General features: G+C 57.2%; 1 protein-coding gene across 1 annotated transcript; it reads left to right on the top strand.

Annotated features, from left to right (window-relative positions):
- Positions 1-1,390: 1,390 nt before the first annotated feature.
- On the top strand, positions 1,391-17,609 carry PWP2 (PWP2 small subunit processome component). The gene is made up of 21 exons (XM_070407095.1): positions 1,391-1,462; positions 3,022-3,134; positions 4,447-4,541; positions 4,832-4,931; positions 5,649-5,792; positions 6,708-6,843; positions 7,100-7,320; positions 7,734-7,877; positions 8,357-8,427; positions 8,865-9,001; positions 9,461-9,609; positions 9,814-9,961; positions 10,205-10,355; positions 11,277-11,457; positions 12,886-13,033; positions 13,445-13,553; positions 14,806-14,871; positions 15,876-16,094; positions 16,288-16,438; positions 16,712-16,786; positions 17,005-17,609. Exons 1-21 carry the CDS (start codon positions 1,445-1,447, stop codon positions 17,186-17,188), a joined length of 2,760 nt encoding a protein of 919 aa, XP_070263196.1. The 5' UTR covers positions 1,391-1,444; the 3' UTR covers positions 17,189-17,609.
- The last annotated feature ends 697 nt before the right edge of the window (positions 17,610-18,306 follow it).

Genomic DNA, 18,306 nt, shown 5'->3' with positions numbered 1-18,306 from the left:
TTAAAAAAACAATATGCAGCTACTTTGCAAATATGTGTGGAAATGTAAATATTAGCAAAAGGAACAGAAAGTAAGTTATAATTTTGGTGAATTTCATGGGGTCTCCTATGATTGGAAAAATTATAACTCTTCTGATTCTAATGTGAAAATAGATGTATTTAATCTGAAAATGACTTCTACCTACAGTTCCATTGTCAGCACAGGCTGTAATGGGTTGGATTTCTAAATTAGTAAGTCTTAGTTGATGAGGATAGATATCCCATAAAGAGTCAGTAGAGAAAATACACACAGACTTATATTCAAATTGTTTTTAGTGTTTAAAATAAGATTGTTATAAAATGAATTTAAACACTCCAGGTGTGTATATAAAATGAAACGTTAAATATTTTTTATTAAAGAATTAGGCTGACATAAACATTTCACTGTTAACTGTGATCTTTAAAATAAATCCTCCATGATTTTAAAATTTGATTTTTTTTTCATGAAAATGTCCCTTCCTCTAAACTTACTCATTTTATACACCAAGCTATAAAACTAGAAGGCATTGTTAATCGAATTTGCTGGGATTCTGTGACTGGAAAAGGTGACAAGTTGGTGACTTTGACACTGCAGGTATTAATTCCATTTTCAAGGTTTACTATGAAAGTCATTTTTCACATTCTGTAATATATTGTTAGACTAAAACCATTGTATTAAGACTGTTTAAAATGTAAGCATTTTAAATTCTGAAAATACACATTTTAAAAAGAAACTGATTTGCATTTTGTTCTTTTCTGTGGGATGTGAAAATTGTATAGAGTTACAGAGTTTTCTTGTTTTTTTCTCCCTTAACTTTGTTTCTGACTCTAAGTGTAGATTATTCGCGTTGGGGGACCATTAGGGATTTTTTTTCCATAACTTATTACCCCGGAGCTCACAAGAACTAAGACAAGTGAGTTTCAGAGGTTTCAGTTTTTGTAGACATGTTTGCCAACCTAACATTTGACAAGGTTACTGCCTCTGTGATGTTTGGTAGTATGGCTAATACAGTTTTTTCGGAAAAGTGTGGTTTTCAACTTATTCAGAGTCTCGTTCTTTTTTATTCTCCTTTCATAATCCAACGCTAGTAAGTAAGCGCGAGGTCGGATCTTCTCACTTTCCTTAGTGCATGAAGGGTTCCTCTGGCCAGCGGGGACCAGCCCAACGCAAGCCCGCAAAGATCCAATCCTCCCTGCCTGCGCCGGCCCTGCGCAAGCGCGCGACTCCAGGGCGGCAGGGGGCGGGGCCCGAGGGCGGAGGCTCCGCCTGTGGGCGGGGTCTAGGGCTGGGACTCCGCTTCCGGCGGCGCTGCGCCTCCGGGCCGCTGGGGGCGCTGTGGCGCGGGGCCGCGGTCCGGCCCGGAACTTGTCGCAAGCCGGCGGGCAGGGCAACGAGACTGTGTGGCGCCACACGTGCGGCGGCCGCGATGAAGTTCGCGTACCGGGTGAGCATGAACGCTGGTCGCCTGCCGGGGGAAGCGGAGGCGGGGATGTCGGTGCTGGAGACCTGCGGCGTGGGGGCCAGCAACCGAGGCCGGGGTGGGCTCGGCGTCCGGCAGCACCGTCTCCAGCGTAACCCGAGGGAGTCGGGCCGCGAGGGTTCCCAGCGCCGCAGCGTCCTGGACCGGGATGGAAGGCTGGCCGGGGCGTGGGCGGCGATGTGGGGCGGGTAGGCCGGCCCGGAGCTGAAATCCCGGTTCCCCGAGCCCCGTGGACGGGGAGGGGTGCAGGCGCAGGCGTCCAAGACCTGTTGCCCGGCCCACCCCACGTCACTCCGGTCCTCTTCCTCCGCTGCTCAGGACCATTGCCCCAGCGGCCGACCCGCTGATCGCATTTTCACTTGCGACATAAAGGAGGCAGGGGAAGCTGTTGCTCATACACACCGGCTGATCACATGTTGCTTCCTTCTTCACAGTGAGCTAAACTTGCCCGTTGTGCTTCTGGTAAAGCTCACGTGCAAAATGCTGTGCTGCATGTGAGCATGTATCCAGAGTAGCATTTACCAAGAACCCCTAGACTTTGAGACCCTTGTCTTACCCAGCACTCCTCTGTGACCCAAACCCCGAGGGGCTTCGCTGCCCTGCGCCCTCCCGTATGGGACGACGTGCAGGGGCGTCTCCATTCCTGGCATTACCTCCCTGGTTGAGACACCCTCACCTTCTGTGTGGAGTATCCCAGAAGCCTAAGCGGCTTCCCCGTTTCCCCTCTTGCCTCCGTGGTCATTGGAGTGGTTGTCAAAAAGTAGGAATTGGGTCAGAGCATGCCTCTGCTTACAACCTTGGATGACCAGGCCCCGTGGGCTCCCCGAGGTTCTCGGCCCTGCTGGTCTATTGCTCCCAATTCGACCTGGCCGATCTTCGTCCAGGTTCCAGCCCAGGCGGCCCCTCCAAGACCCCCTCCCTGAAATGCCCCTTCCTCTCTCACTGCTGGGGTTTGCTCTCTGCGCCTCGCTCCATGTCTAATGATGCCTCCTTCGCCCTGCCTGCTGCAAGTAGACCGTGAGGGCATTGAGGGCAGAGGCCCTGTGCACAGAGATAACTCCAGGCAACACTCACGTTTGATGATTGAATAATGAACGAGTTAATAAATAGGATGCTGGCAGGCTTCTCCTGTGTTCAGGAAGCCTTGAACCCAAGGTGCACTTGGGGTGGGTGCCATTCCTTTGTTGCAGCTTTTCTCCTCCTGAAACGTGGGCCCTGTTCTCTCCTCCTCCTGGCAAATACCTCCCGTCTGTGGAGGCTTCCCCGGTGCTCATGGTACCCTCAGCCACCTCCGTGGGAGCTCGGGCCCCTAGGGCTTGGGCTCACTTCTTCCTCTCTCGCTCAGGGCTGGCTGCGTAGGTGCCCAGTAGGTGTCCCACGGGGTGACTGGAGGGACCCCGGGATGACCAGGGACCTTGTGGGGGCCCTGCACCATCTTCTTGATCAGTTTTGTCACTTAGCCCTTTTCTGAAGTTGAGATTCTGTGTTTTCTTTGTATGAAGACAACTTTGTTTTCTTTCCAGTTTTCAAATTTGCTGGGGACAGTCTATCGGCGTGGAAACTTAAATTTTACATGTGATGGAAATTCTGTGATCAGTCCTGTGGGAAACAGAGTCACTGTATTTGACCTTAAAAAGTAAGTTCTTAACCCCTGGACAGTGTGGTTCAGTGGTTGGAGTATAGGTTCGGATCCTGGTCAAGAGCATGTACCTGGGTTGCAGGCTCGATCCCCAGCCCCTGTTGGGACACATGTAGGAGGCAGCTGATCAGTGTGTGTCTGTCTCTCTCTCTTCCCCCTCCCTCCCTTCCCCTCTCTGTAAACATCAGTGGAAAAAATATCCTCTGGTGAGGATTAAAAAACAAAGTATGAAGTTCATAACACCAAAATCATGTTAACAGCAGCAGTCATTATAGTTTTGCATGTAAAAATCAGCGGTGTTTTCCTTAACTTCCTCTTAATAGTACACCTGTTAATTCAGGCAGCCTGAGGCGGAGGCCACCGGATTGCATAGAGTGGATGGGTCCGCAGTGGAACTGGCTGGAGGAGTCCCAGTTTCTTCATTCTAGTGCCTCAGCTACACCCCATGTATCTAGGTTGTTACCTTCAAGGTACCAATCACATGTCACTGGGCTAAACTGTGTGGGAAAAGGTACGAGGGCGTGGAAGCCGCCCTGGACTCCTGCCTGGTCAGCGCAGTGCTTCTATGTTTCTTTCTTAAGGGAAGGACCCCTGCATGGGCGGGCTGTCACCCCTCCCCAGACTTGGCGGCCTGAGCAAGATCCTCTTCTTGCAGAGGCTGCCTGGGTTTTTACCCTGTTCTGAAGGCCTCAGTGTCCCCGTCTGTAGGATAGGACGGTAGTACAAGCGTTCGCCTTTGCTGTAGCGCCCAAGAGCAATGCCTGCACGGGGTGTGCCCAGGGCTGGCTGCTGGCATGGTTGTTACTGTCACTGTTTGTTTAAATGACATCTGACGGGGGCTCTCTAGTGTAGCTATCAAACACTCACTGAAGAAAAATTAGGAAATAAAATAAAGAACAAAATTAGAATCTAACCCAGTGGTTATTTGTTTTTGACATTACTTATTTTTCCATTTTTGTGCAGTTTCTGTAAAAACAGTTTTACGTGGATGTGCTGTCTTTGTGGTTAATCTCCCTGTTAATCTCTCTTGTTTCCAGTCTTCTGACTTTATACATGGGTAGGGTTTGGAGGTGCAGTCCTAGAAGCAAAATTGACCTTAAAAAGGCCATATTTTAGGTTTTTAATATGCTGTGCCAAATGTTCTCCAGGCATGTGTCTTCCTCTCCCTTTAGTGAGGAGCAAGGGTTTTTGGTGAGCTCTGGCCCCAGGGACAGGAGGGGTGTGTCGTGGGGGCGGGTGACCTGGTGGTCCCGGCCTCCCCGCCTGACAGCGTGAGGCCACCTTCACGGCTCTGGTTTTTGTCTCACAGCAACAAGTCCAACACCCTGCCCCTGACCACTCGGTACAATGTCAAGTGTGTGGGGCTGTCCCCAGATGGCCGACTCGCCATCATCGTCGATGAAGGTAACCACCAGTGACCAAGAGATAGGAGACAGTGGTGCAGGGTGGTGACGGATGGCACAGGTTGGGGGAGGGGAGCAGGTGTGGGCATCAGGGTGACACAAAGCTGACTCCAGGTCCTGTTGGGGGTATAGGCCCGCACACTGGGACCCGGGTATGGGGAGTGTGGAGTGGTGGGCGTAGTCCTTGGCATCGAAGCAGGGCTGGGCTTGACGTGCTGGGAGCCCGCAGTTCAGCTGCAGTTCAGCTGTAGCTCAGGTGTCACATGGTGGCCATGCCCTTCCTTCCTGCAGGGGGCAACGCGCTGCTGGTCAGCCTGGTCTGCAGGTCCGTGCTCCACCGCTTCCACTTCAAGGGCTCCGTGCACAGCGTCTCCTTCTCCCCCGATGGCAGGTAAGGGCCTCCCGGCTCAGGACCGGCGCTGTCGAGGGCTGGAGCTGGCTGGTGCAGACCTGGAGGGCTTTTTCCCCCAGGAGTCCCCGTGGGAGCCGGTGCGGGTGCCTTGTGTTGGCAGCCCAGACAGTTCCGGTACCCAGTGATCCCGCTGGGTCCCGGCTCCTACAGGGCTGCCCGCGCGGCCCCTCTGCTCCGCCTGCTCTGGGCTGGTGGGCACACAGCCTCCAGACCATGGGGCTGTGAAGGAGCCACCAGCTTCGAAGTCGTCGTGAGGAGGCTGTGTGGGGCCAGGTTCAAGGCCCGAGGGGAAGGGGGCTTGTTCCCAGGCTGCTCAGACCTGGGCTGACCAGGATGTGCCGGGGAAGGGGCGGCTCCGGGCTCAGCTGTGAGCCTCACGTCCACACTGAGAAGCCCCCTGGCCAGCATCCGAGGTCCTGCCTGCTCAGCAGGGCCAGTATCTTCCTTTGGTTTCCTCCCAGGGCTTTGGCGACTGGGCTGGCGGGAGGGAGCGCCTGCGGGGGATCTGCGTGGGGCAGCCTCCCTGGCCGTCCGCCAGTCCTCCTTCCCCTGGGTCCCCACAGTGAGGCAGGCCCCCAGGTGCCTCGTCGGAGACTAACCTCGGAGCAGGTGGTCTGTGCTCCCAGGGCCCGAGCTGGCCTCCGGTCTGGCTGGTGTTGAATGTGGATAACTACGGGACTACCGTTTCTGCCACAGGAAGTTCGTCATCACGAAAGGCAACATTGCTCAGATGTACCACGCCCCTGGGAGGAAGAGAGAGTTCAATGCCTTTGTCCTGGACAAAACCTACTTTGGGCCATACGATGAGACCACACACATTGACTGGACAGATGATTCCCGGTGAGGCCGGGGTGGGGTGGCTGGGGGGCCGGAAAGGATGCCTGTAACCATCCTCTTATTCGAGAAAGAGCGCCAGGTGACTGTTGTCACGCCCCGTTTCGTTCTGAAATGGCCTCCTGAGCCTTGTGTGGGGCTGGGTGCCTGGTTGGAGTTAGATCCACACTGCTTGGCGTTGGTCACTGAACCCGGAGGGCAGGATCCACCCTGGCGAGGGAAGCTGTAACCCAGCGCACTGGCCAGGTTCATGCCAGCACAGGCCTCAGGAGCCGTGGCCGGTGGGCGACCCAGCCTGGGTGCCGGAGCGGCTGTGGCCCATCCTTTCATGGCCGCCGTCCCTAACCATCCCAGAAGGCACCTGAGAGTGGCTGACTTTTTCTCAGCTGCCTGTTGTTCTGCGTTCAGGGAGAGACGAAGTCTGGCGGTGGCTGCTGCTTTGTACATCAGACCAGTTGGCCTCAGTGGAGGGCGGGGGACAGGGACACAGTCCCCAGGCAGCATGTTGTGGGAGACAGCAGTCTCACGTTCCTGGGGGACAGGTCTATGAGAGAAGGGTGGGGTGCCTCGAGACCAGACCTTAAGAGGCACCTGGGTCTGGCTCTGTCATCGCCATAAGCAGAGTTTGCCCCATTTGGGATCTTAGGGCGGGGGCAGGCGGTTTCAGGGAGGCTTGAACTGACTCCCCAAGCAGCACCCAATGGGCTCTGTGATCAGCTCTTGGGCCTTCTCTGGCTGACCCTGTGAGGGCCTACTTTTCGAGGAAGAACAGTGACACGTGTCCACCAAGGCTCCAGGAGACACACAGATGGGTGTAGCCAACACCCTGACCTGTCCCTGCTAGTCACCCTGGGGTGTCTCTGCTGTGCTTGGGGCAGTGCTCGCTGGGAGCCCTGGGGATGAGCTGTTTCCTCTTTCCAGGTGCTTTGCGGTCGGGAGCAAAGACATGTCCACGTGGGTGTTTGGGGCCGAGCGCTGGGACAACCTCATCTACTACGCTTTGGGCGGACACAAGGACGCCATCGTGGCCTGCTTCTTTGAATCCAACAGCCTAGACGTATGTCCCTGCACCCAGACCCCTAGCCCCACAGAGTCGGGTCACGCCCCTGTCGATGTAGGTGCCCCCTCCCCTGCGTCCACCCGGGTCAGTTGGGGAGTCATGGGTGGCCGTTGGCTGCCTGTTGGGAGTCATATCCCTGGTGCGCGGGGAGGCTTTGTGGGACAGGCAAACAGGGTTCTTGTCAAGCTGCCTGTGGACGGTGTGGGCCTGGGGTCAGGGTGACCAGTGCCCACCTGTGTGCTCCCACTTGCAGCTCTACACGCTCAGCCAGGACGGAGCCCTGTGTGTGTGGCAGTGTGACACCCCCCCTGAGGGCTTGAGGCTGAAAGCCCCCACGGGCTGGAAGGCAGACCTGCTGCAGAGGGAAAAGGAGGAGGAGGAGGAGGAGGAGGAGCGGGAGACCACCATCCGAGGGAAAGCCACGCCGGCCTCGGAGGAGCAGCAGGGCAAAGTGAAGTACTCCCGGCTGGCCAAGTAGGTCTCCCGTCCACAGAGGGCGGGGGCCCTCGTACCCTCTCGGGCCGGAATGGGACATGCTCCTGTGGGCTCTTGCCTCAGATGGGTCCCCGGTGGGCGGGGCGGGGGGGGGGGGGATGGGCGGTGTCACGGGGCGAGGACCCAGAGGCACAGAACAGATGCTCATTGTAGGCCCGTCATGGGGAGTCCTGGCTCGGGCACCAGCTGAGTGGCTCCTTGGGTCCCAGGCGCAGGGAGGCTCGGAGTGGAGAGCTGAGGGCGGGAGGGAATAGGGGACTCGAAGCAGGACAGTGAGGGCCGGCTTCCCGAGTGCCCACAAGGAGCGGGCGCTCTGGCCTCTGGTCCCAGGCAGGACTGTGAGACCAGCTTGGCTCTCTGGTACTTCCAACTCTGCTGTCCCCTGTACTTAGGTACTTTTTCAACAAAGAAGGAGATTTTAACAATCTGACAGCTGCAGCATATCACAAGAAGATCCATCTCTTGGTCACTGGTTTTGCTTCTGGAATCTTCCACCTTCACGAGCTCCCGGAGTTCAACCTCATCCACTCCCTGAGGTGGGTGCCTCTGCTTTCTGGTGGGCGTGGCTTATGCACTTGCAAGTCTGAAGGGCTAGTCGGGGGGACCAGGTGAGGCCATGCTGTGCCTGCCCTGGTCTCGGGCCTTGCAGTGGCCCCAGGACACCTGGCTTCATCTCCATCCTGGCCAGGTGCTCGGAGGAGTGGAGGGGATGCAGATGTTCCCTTCCCTGGGCTTTGGTTCCACGTGTGGGTCTCAGCTTTTTTTTCCCCTTCTGTTCTGTATCTTTGGCACATAGAGGATGTTCTGCTCCACAAAACTATGCACCTTCAGGGACTAGAAGGCAGGGCAGCGCTCTGGGGCTGCCAGGGCTTTTGCATTGGGTTGTTGACTCTGAGAGAGAGTGGGTAGGAAGTGTGTAGGCCAGAGGGGCTGGCTGTGGTCTCCGATGGCAAGCTGGCCCCCGAGGGTGGGGACAGGAGGCGCTTGTGCTCACGGAGTCCTGCTTTCTGCTCAGCATCTCCGATCAGAGGATCGAGTCTGTCGCCATCAATAGCTCCGGGGACTGGATCGCCTTGGGCTGCTCAGGTTCGTCTTCCTGCCCGATGGTGTGAGAACAAGGAGCTTCTGCTCTGGGACACCTGCCAGTGGTCCCACCTCGTCCCAGACCCTCCTCCGGCACTGGGAGACGCTGTGAGCAGAGGGGGCAGCAGTGGCTCCGGTGAAGGAGCAGTCAGTGAAACTTCCAGAACAGGGGCTGCTCTGGTGGGCTGAGTATGGGGCCACTCTGCAACCTGGGGACTCAGGAGGTGGGTGTGTCTGCGCTGGGTCCCCTCATGCAGGTGGAGGATGATGGCGCCACCTGCCTCAGAGTGGGATGGGCACTCAGGGTGCCAGCATGAGCCAGGGCCAGATACCCCCCCCCCCCCCCCCGCCTCCCCAATCTCACGAGCAATCGGGGCCTTCGTCTGCCCACGGGGCAGGGTCTTGGGATCAGGTCCTCAGCCCCACCCTGTGCCCCTCAGGCCTGGGCCAGCTGCTGGTGTGGGAGTGGCAGAGCGAGTCCTACGTGCTCAAGCAGCAGGGCCACTTCAACAGCATGGTGTCCCTGGCATACTCGCCTGACGGGCAGTACATCGTGACCGGCGGGGATGACGGCAAGGTGGGCTGGTCAGCGGGGAGGGAGCATGGCCCGGGTGGGAGGAGCTGTGGGGTCCTGCCCCTGTCCTCAGGCCGGGGCATATTGGGTCACCGAGGCACTGGGCTAGGCCCCAGCTGCGGGGTTCAGCCCAGGGCTTGCAGGCCCACTCGCCTCATCCGGGCCCAGGAAAAGGCATTTACAAACTTACCCGGATCTGAATGGAGTGGGTTCAGGTGTCTTTCTCTGGTTTGAGCTTGGGCTCCCACACGTGTAGTTACTTGGCTGAGGGGTCTTTGGTGCTACCAACCACCATCTGACTTGCTGCACTTCCCAGGGTGACACGGCTCCCTACAATCCCCCAGCCCTCCCTCATGGGAGGAGGTGAGGGGCAGGTGGTGTCCACACGGGATTTGTACGTGCATGTGTGTGTGAGAGAGTGAGCCCAAACCGGGGCCCGCCGGCTCCTCACTCCCCACACAGGTCAAGGTGTGGAACACCCTCAGTGGCTTCTGCTTCATCACTTTTACGGAGCACTCGAGCGGCGTCACCGGCGTGACCTTCACCGCCACTGGCTACGTCATTGTGACCTCTTCCATGGACGGGACTGTGCGGGCCTTTGACCTTCACAGGTGACTTTTCTGCTCAGTCTCTGGCTCAGAGCAGGCTGTTCCTCTGTTGGGCTGTGAGAGTGAGGCCGAGGGTTCTGGGATTGTCGGGCAGCCTGTGGTGTGGACAGAGGCTCGGGATGGAGCCACGGCATTCAGGCCCCGGAACACACGGGCGGCAGGGGCCTCGGCGAGCGATGTCAGCTGGGGCCTCTCTCTTCGCGGCAGGTACCGGAACTTCCGCACCTTCACGTCCCCGAGGCCCACCCAGTTCTCCTGTGTGGCGGTGGACTCCAGCGGGGAGATCGTCTGTGCCGGGGCCCAGGACTCCTTCGAGATCTTTATCTGGTCCATGCAGACAGGCAGGCTGCTGGAGGTAAGGCCACTCGTCCCAGGAGCTGTGCTCCAGAGGGGCGGGTGGTGGGGCACAGGTGCAGGAGGGGCAGAGGTCACTGTTGACTCCAGGTTTCTGGCCTCGCCTCCCCGCTTTCCTCATCCCATAGCCGTGAGCACTCAGAGAAGGGTTGCGTCTCAGCAGCCACAGCATCGGTGCTCCCTTGTCTGGCGTGGATCCACCCACCAAGCTCATCTCTCAGACCTCCTTTGTGAACTGTTGTAGGTCCTGTCCGGCCACGAGGGGCCCATCAGCGGTCTGTGTTTCAACCCGATGAAGTCGATCCTGGCCAGCGCCTCCTGGGATAAGACAGTGCGCCTGTGGGACATGGTGGACAGCTGGAGGACCACCGAGACGCTGGCTCTGACCTCCGATGGTGAGCTGCACCGTGGGTGAGCAGGCGGAAGTCGTGGCCCAGGGTGGGAAGGCCTGGTCTCAGTGCTGGTCCTGCCCGACTCAGCTGTGTGTGTGGATGTAAGCCCAGGACTCCCAAGGGCCCCACAGCTGTCAGGGTTGGCAGCCCCGTCGTGTCACTGCGCCGGGCTCCCCCCTAAGAGAGTGAGCGGGCCCCAGCTGCAGATTCCTGCCACTTCTGCCCTGGCCGGTAGGTTAACCTTGTCCACCAAAAGCAGTAGGTGCAGGGGCCCCACGGCAGGCTGGGTGGACCTTGCCACCCCAGTCCCACCACCTGTGCTTGTGCATGAAGTTGCCCCCGTGTACAGCCAGTGGAGTGTGGACGTCTCATCTGTGGCTGCTTTCCCTGCGGCAGCAGAGTTGATTGGTCACAGCAGAGGCTGGACTGTGTGCTGTCCGGCCTGCATAGAACACATCTGCCAACTCCGGGTCGCTGGGGGCTTCTCTGCTTCCTGCCCACCACCTGCCTCTGGTTCATTCTCTTACTAGCCGGCCTCTTGGTAGCTTTATGGGGCCTCCACACTGACCTCCATCTCCAGGTAGTCTGTTTCCAGTCTGTCCTGCAATCCCATCAGAGCAACCTTTGCCGTGATCTCTGTGTGACTCCCTTGTGCCCTCCCACCAGGCTGGCCCTGCTTAGTCATCCCTGTACCCAACTATGGCCAAGTCTGGACCCCCTTTCCCCGCTGCACTGGGGCCCTGTCTGCACATGTAGCTGATGTGGTTGTGAGCTGTTGGTGCTGAGGCCTGGTCCTAGAGCTTGTGTGTCCCCATCCCCGCCCCGCCCAGGCCCATCCCTCAGGGAGCTGATAATGAGGACAGCGAGGGTGTGGCCCGTCTAGCCTGGGTTTTCCTCAGGCTCTGATTCTCCATCTCTTTTCAGCTCTGGCTGTGACCTATCGACCTGATGGTGCAGAGCTGGCTGTGGCCACGCTGAATGCACAGATCACCTTCTGGGACCCTGAGAACGCCGTGCAGACGGGCTCCATCGAGGGCAGGCACGACCTCAAGACGGGCAGGAAGGAGCTGGACAAGATCACCGCCAAGCACTCGGCCAAGGGGAAGTGAGTGCCGTGCTGGGGGCAGGGCGTCTTTCACCCGGGGCTTGCACCCTGGAGCCCAGGAGCCTGCTCAGCAGAGGGGACTCTACCCCTCATCCCCTAGAGAGGGCACTGAGCCTGTGTTGGGTTTCTGTGTGGCTTAGTAGATCGCAGTGTCCCCCACTTAGGCCGTGTGAGCGTCGCTGCTCTGAGCACTCGGGACTGGTTGGTGTGGATACCTCTTCTGCTCTGTTAGGTCTGTCCCTCGCCATGGACATGCTGGGTGACTTGGGGTGACACTCACTTTTGACGAACTGCCAGATGGTTTTCCAAAGACTCAGCACCATGTCCCTTGCCCCCCAGCAGTGTGGGAGGGTTCCGATTCCCCCACACCCTCACCAACACGGTACTGTTGTCCGTTTCACATCACAGCCGTTCTGGTGTGAGGTGCTGCAGTTTGAGGACGTGTTCACCACAGAGCACAGCATGCTCACTTCTCCGCACCAGATGGCAAAACTCGTGGTTTTGATTTGCATTTCTCAGAACTGATATTGTTGAGCATCTTTTCATGGGTGGGTTGGGTTGGATCGTCAGCTTTGGATAAATGTGTCTCCAGAGCATTGGCCCATTTTAATTGGCGTCAATGAGTCTTTCTCATTTTAGTTGTAAGAATGCATATATTCAAGATACAACAAGACATCAGATAATGATTTGCAAATATTTTTCCTATTCTGTGGGTTGTCTTCGCTTTCTTGATGTCCTTTGAAGCACAGAGGTTTTTAATTTTGAAGACATCTATTTCCTTCTGACTTCACAAGGACACGCCCTGATTTGAACCACGTGGTCCTTTTGTGTTGAGGTTGTGCCTCCCAGGAGGCTGCAGCCCATGCCCGATACTGAGGGGAACGGGACTGCAGGGTTAGGGTGCTGTGGGTGCAGGGTTGGTGTGCTGTGCGTGCAGGGTTAGGGTGCTGTGGGTGCAGGGTTGGTGTGCTGTGCGTGCAGGGTTAGGGTCCTGTGGGTGCAGGGTTGGTGTGCTGTGCGTGCAGGGTTAGGGTCCTGTGGGTGCAGGGTTGGTGTGCTGTGTGTGCAGGGTTAGGGTCCTGTGGGTGCAGGGTTGGTGTGCTGTGTGTGCAGGGTTAGGGTCCTGTGGGTGCAGGGTTGGTGTGCTGTGTGTGCAGGGTTAGGGTCCTGTGGGTGCAGGGTTGGTGTGCTGTGTGTGCAGGGTTAGGGTCCTGTGGGTGCAGGGTTAGGGTCCTGTGTGTGCAGGGTTAGGGTCCTGTGGGTGCAGGGTTGGTGTGCTGTGTGTGCAGGGTTAGGGTGCTATGCGTGCAGGGTTAGAGTCGTGTGGGTGTCTAGGCAGTGAGCTGAGGAGGCTGCTGGGGAACGTGTGGGAGGACCACACGTCGCAGTCCCCGAGTGGTGACTAAGTCCGAGTCCCCTGCGCTGCAGGGCCTTCACCACTCTGTGCTACTCCGCGGACGGCCAGAGTGTCCTGGCAGGAGGGATGTCCAAGTTTGTGTGCATCTACCACGTCAGGGAGCAGATTCTCAGGAAGAAGTTTGAGATCTCTTGCAACCTGTCGCTGGATGCCATGGAGGTGAGCGAGCAGCAGGGGCTCCATAGCACAGCTCTGGGTTTCTCAGGACCCGGTGTGGGGCGGGGCTGGGCTGTGGTATGAGGGCACGTGATGGCCAAGATGGGCCTGGCAGTCTGAGGGAGCAGACTCCTGTGCTCATCCCCCTCACAGAGACCCCTAGGGGTCTTCTGAAGGTTGAGTTAGAGAATCCAGCCCCCTTGTGGCAGCAGGGACTCCTGTCCACCCGCACTAGGCTCTGAGGGAGGTTCTGCCGTGAAATTGGCTTGTTGCTGTCTCTTCTCAGAGGCCCTGTGTCCTGTGCACGCCCTAGACAGGGCTGGGTTTCCTTAAGTGTTACACACACAGCAAAGGAGGGGAGGCGTGCTCCCCTCCCCCATCTCTTACGGAGATACCTGGGTTTTACTCTTCTAGGAATTTTTGAACCGAAGGAAAATGACAGAGTTTGGCAACCTGGCGCTAATTGATCAAGATGCCGGGGAGGAGAACGGAGTCGCGATTCCCTTGCCCGGCGTAAGGAAAGGTGAGCAGAGGGTCCTTCATGTCCCCGTGGACTCTGCCACAGGAGGCCACCTGCTCACCTGCTTGTCCTGGGCAGCAGCAGTTTTACTCCCTTGTCATTGCTGCCGTGGTTCATGTCTGAAAACTCACTGTGCACGTGTGTCTGCTGGAGGCTGGGCTGCGGGAAGCTCCCTATGACTTGCTGCACAGCTGCGTCCTCCTCACCTTTGGGCCTCGGTGTGCTCCCTGGGCCAGGCCTCGCCCCCCATATGGGCCACAAGGACTTCAGTGTTGGGGAGTCTAGGAGGCCCGAGGGGTACATGTGCCTCACAGGGACAGGGCAGCAGACTTGGGTCCCATCGAGAAGGGACATCTATCTGCCAGAAAGCCCACACGTGGCATGGTATTGCAGCAGCTGGCCTGGGCCCGGTTCGTTCTAGCCCTGGCTTATGCCCACTCTGGCACCCGAGGCCCGCCCTGCACTTGGGGAGTGAGGGCACCTTAGCTGGCTGGGTGACGGGGAGGATCAAATGAGCCGATGCCGGTTCTAGAGCAGCTCCATGCCCCACAGAGCACAGTACGCTCACTTCTCTGCACCAGGTGGCAACAGGCCTGCGCTGAACACGTCCTCCAGACCCTCCGACTGAGTGTGGCTCCACCTGTCCAGGGGTGTTTTGTCACCACTTCGGGGGGTGTTGCTGTTGGCACTGAGTGTAGATAGACCCGCAAGGACCTGGCTCCAAACGTCGGTCACCCGAGGTTGAGCGCTCTCAGCAGTGTCTTTCAGGGTGGGGGGCACACATGGAACGTGGCTTGGTGGCCTCCAGGAAGGGCTCCAGGCAGTCGAGGGCTGAGCAGTGAGGAGACAGACCTTTCACAGGTCACCTTTGAGTTGTGGAGTTTCCTACTATGAGAATGTGTTGCCATTTACAAAGCAAATTTGAAAACAATGTGCCAGAAAGGATTCATGTGACAATACCCAGGAAGGATGAGCCTCCACTCAGACCTGCCTGGTGTAGTCATGCGGCTTGTGCACAGCTCCAAGTTCCCGGCTGATGGACAGGTGGAGGCGGAACCAGCCTGCCTCTTCCCGGAACTAATAAGTGGTTGGCTGGCCAGTCCACATGCACACTGCTGGTTCGTGCAGGTCTGAGGTGCCACATCTGCGAATAGGGCTGGAGGGACAGGGACAGGACTGCCACCCTGGCCAGTGAAGTGACTCACCTGATGAGGGATGTGTTGCCCTGTAACTGAGTGGTTCCTTTGATTTCCAGGTGACATGAGCTCTCGTCACTTCAAACCTGAAATCAGGGTGACTTCACTCCGCTTCTCTCCCACAGGTGAGCCAAGCAGTGCATTGTTGGTGCTGGAAGGCGTGGGGTCCCGCATGGACCCACACTGTGCACAATGCCTCTGCTCCCAGGGACAATGTCGGTCTCAGTTTCTGACTAGCTCTGTCTGAGCTGCACTGTCCCCCATGCATTAGGCATGGTCATCTTTGTCCTGTCTGGAGGTTGGCTATGAAAGCTGTGACCTCAAACAGGCTGGGCTTGGGGACAGGGAGGCAGGCACCTGCTCTGAGCACCCTCCTCATGTGCCAATTGGGACCATCCTGGGAGGCTGCCTCCTCATCTACCATCAAGTACCTTGCTCCTCTATCCTGCCCCCCACACACACACCTCTAAGAGTGTCTAGCAGACCACCTCTGGCAGCTGTGGGGAGGGGTCAGTACCGCCAGGGCCCGGGGCCATTATGTGTGTGCGGTGTGCAGACCAGAACATGACAGGGTTGTGATGAGCTTTGTCTTTGCTAGTTGATAGCTGACACTCCAGCGAGGAGTGGGGACAAGGACAGTAGGTGCAGAGCAGCACCTGGCATGGTACCACTGTGAGCCAGGGGTGCCGACCACGGCCAAGAGGCAGGTCTGGTGGCCACCTGGTTTATAAGTTGAATTTTTACAGAACAGCCATGCCAGTTTGTCCTTTTGTCTGGGCATGTGGTGGAATTGAGATATTGCTGCAGAGACCACATGGCCTGCACAGTTGGAAGTATCTGCTGCCCTTGCCAGGCAATTCTGCCAGGTCTGCCAGTGTAAACAAGGCGGGAGCACCTATGTGTCTGCTGCCACTGCACACGGTGTGGGAGGACGGCTGGACCAGTGACCCGGGTGCTCCTCCCAGAGCCACCTGGCGGCCGGGGCAGGAGCAAGAGGAAGACATCCCCGTGCTCCTTCCTGTGCTGCTGCCTCAGGGACCGTGCACTGTGTTCAGTACCTGTTCCTTGAAATAAGTGAGGAAACATGTGCATAATGGTCTAGGAGCCATGTGACTGCTTCATTTCGCAGGGCGCTGTTGGGCAGCCACCACCACTGAGGGGCTCCTCATCTACTCTCTGGACACCCAGATGCTCTTTGACCCCTTTGAGCTGGACACCAGCGTCACCCCTGGGCGGATCCGGGCGGCACTTCGCCAGAGGGACTTCACCAGGGCCATCCTGATGGCCGTCCGGCTCAACGAGAAGCTGCTGCTGCAGGAAACCCTGGAGTCAGTGCCCTGGGATGAGAGTGAGTGCCAGGCCCGGCTGGGGCAGGGCATGGGGGAGGGGGAAGGGGCGGGGAGCTGCCAGGACCCTGCACCCACAGCTGCTGGACGGGGCTCTCGGTCTGTGCACATGCAGAAAGGGCATAAGCTGTAATCGGCTTTTCTCTTGGTTTGAGTTCTTGGCAGAGTCAGCGTGGGTTTCCTTCTCTCTTACAGTTGACGTTATCAGCTCCTCCCTCCCCGAGTTGTACGTGGAGAAAGTGCTTGAGTTTTTGGCTTCATCCTTTGAAGTGTCTCGCCATCTGGAATTCTACCTCATATGGACTCAGAAATTGCTCATGGCGCATGGACAGAAGCTGAAGTCCAGGTACGATGTGCTGACCTGCTCATTCGTCTGTGACTCCTGTCACAGCTGATCTTTGCAGATAAAAAGGGAAACTTTACATGCAAGCATGGCGTGAATTGGTCTTTACGTGGATGCACAGCATGAGGTGAGGGCTTTGCATGCATGTGTGGTGTGACGTGAGGCCTTCAGATGCCCATACACCACGAAGGGGGGCCTTTACAAGCAGACACAGCGTGAAGGGCGGCCCATGGGCCTTTCATAGCTGCGGAGCACTGAGGGAAGTCTCCTTTCCAGAGCAGGGAAGCTGCTGCCGGCAGTTCAGTTCCTTCAGAAGAGCATCCAGCGGCACTTGGATGATGTTTCCAAACTGTACGTTTTGCCAGCGTCGATGGGCTGGGTGGGGGTTGTATCATCGCCAGCTGGACCACAGCAGGGTCTGCTCCCAGTGTCCTCTCATTCAGGGACAAAACATACCATGGCTGGGTATCGTCAGGGTCGCAGAGAGGGTGGTGGGTGCCGGCCAGCCAGCATTTCTGGTGGAATAGAAGTCACTCCTGCTTCACTAACGCGACCCCACACTTTCACAGCTGCGACTGGAACCGCTATAACATTCAGTACGCTCTGGCAGTTTCCAAGCAGCGGGGCATGAAACGCCCCTCGGAGCCGCTGGGCAGTGAGGAAGAAGCAGATGCGTCTGATGATGAGGACAGTCTGCACCTGCTCGGTGGAAGACATGGGGATGGGGACCACGGGGATACACTGTTGGTGTAAAGCCAGCCGCCTTGCAGCCCCGCTCATTTCGGTTAAGATCGTGGAAGAAAGAGAACCACAGTTGTCTGGTCGCAGGAAGTGAGTGGAGGGCAATCGGGAGCTGTGGAACCATCACTGAGGACTTGCTCTTTGTGCAAGAACGAAGGATCAGAGCGAGCTGACCGGTCCCTGGTCAGCACGGGCTTGGCACACAGGGCCCAGGACCTGATGGTATGAATAAGAAAGTGCTGAGCGTCTGCTATTGCAAATGCCTTTTCGAGAGGCAAATAGGTTCATATTTATAGACTCGTGAACTTTGTATGAAAGTTATTTATATTTTTAATAAGGTGTTAATGGTACATTTAGGGATGAAAAAGATGGGATTTTCTAAAATGTAAATATGGATTAAGTCTAAACTCTGAATTAAAATGTTTATAATGTATCGTAAGTGTAATTGTCATGCAGGGGGGTCAGGGCCACCCACCCACTGGCACCTCCATGCCAGGGGAACAGGTGAGCAGGACAGGTGGACCGCCCGCCACGCTCAGCCTTCATGGCCCCCAGCCTAGGCTGCCTACCCCATAATCTTCCCATAGGGTCTGGGCAGAGAGCAGCTGCTTGATCTGACCTTGGAGAAGGACCAGACGGGCCTCCTGAGGAGCTCAGAGACCCGCTGTGCCAGCTCTGCCCTGTGTGTCCCTTGGGAGGCGTTCCTGAGAGTAGCTTGGACCAGCTTCACCACAGCCAGGTGCTGGGTCCCCCTCGCTGGTAGCAGCAGCCTCAGGTGCAGCACTTTCCCAAGAGTGTGCGGGATGGTGTCTGTGCCGGCCCGCCCCCGTCCCTTATCAGGTGCGGCCCACAAGTCACTGGACAGCCTGGCTCTCCTGTGCTCCTCAAAGTGGATACTGCCCACCTCCCGAGGCTCCTGTGAGGCCTACCTGGACAGGTGGGGGTAGTGCATCTGACACCTGGTGCACCAGTATCTGCTGCCACCACCATCCAACAGGAACGCCCTCCGTGGCCGGCCCATGCCTGCTCTTGGCCTCTAACCCTCTGCTCACCCACAGTGCATATGCTTATGCTGGCAGTGCTCAGCCCCGTCACTGGGTGTGTTTGTCTACATCTTCCTCACCTGTAAC

Source organism: Myotis yumanensis, unplaced genomic scaffold (assembly GCF_028538775.1).
Source record: "Myotis yumanensis isolate MYYU_CA2020_CCGP unplaced genomic scaffold, mMyoYum1.0.hap1 SCAF_2, whole genome shotgun sequence".
In the NCBI taxonomy this organism is placed as follows: Eukaryota; Metazoa; Chordata; class Mammalia; order Chiroptera; family Vespertilionidae; genus Myotis; species Myotis yumanensis.
The sequence above is the reverse complement of the archived record's forward strand: the minus strand, read 5'-3'. Positions and strand labels throughout refer to the sequence as shown.

Bases quoted from the DNA above. Each gene is read 5' to 3' on its own strand.
- PWP2 (XM_070407095.1), top strand. The intron at 13,554-14,805 runs GTGAGCAGAGGG...TTTGATTTCCAG, and splicing joins CTTGCCCGGCGTAAGGAAAG to GTGACATGAGCTCTCGTCAC. The intron at 16,439-16,711 runs GTACGATGTGCT...TCTCCTTTCCAG, and splicing joins GGACAGAAGCTGAAGTCCAG to AGCAGGGAAGCTGCTGCCGG.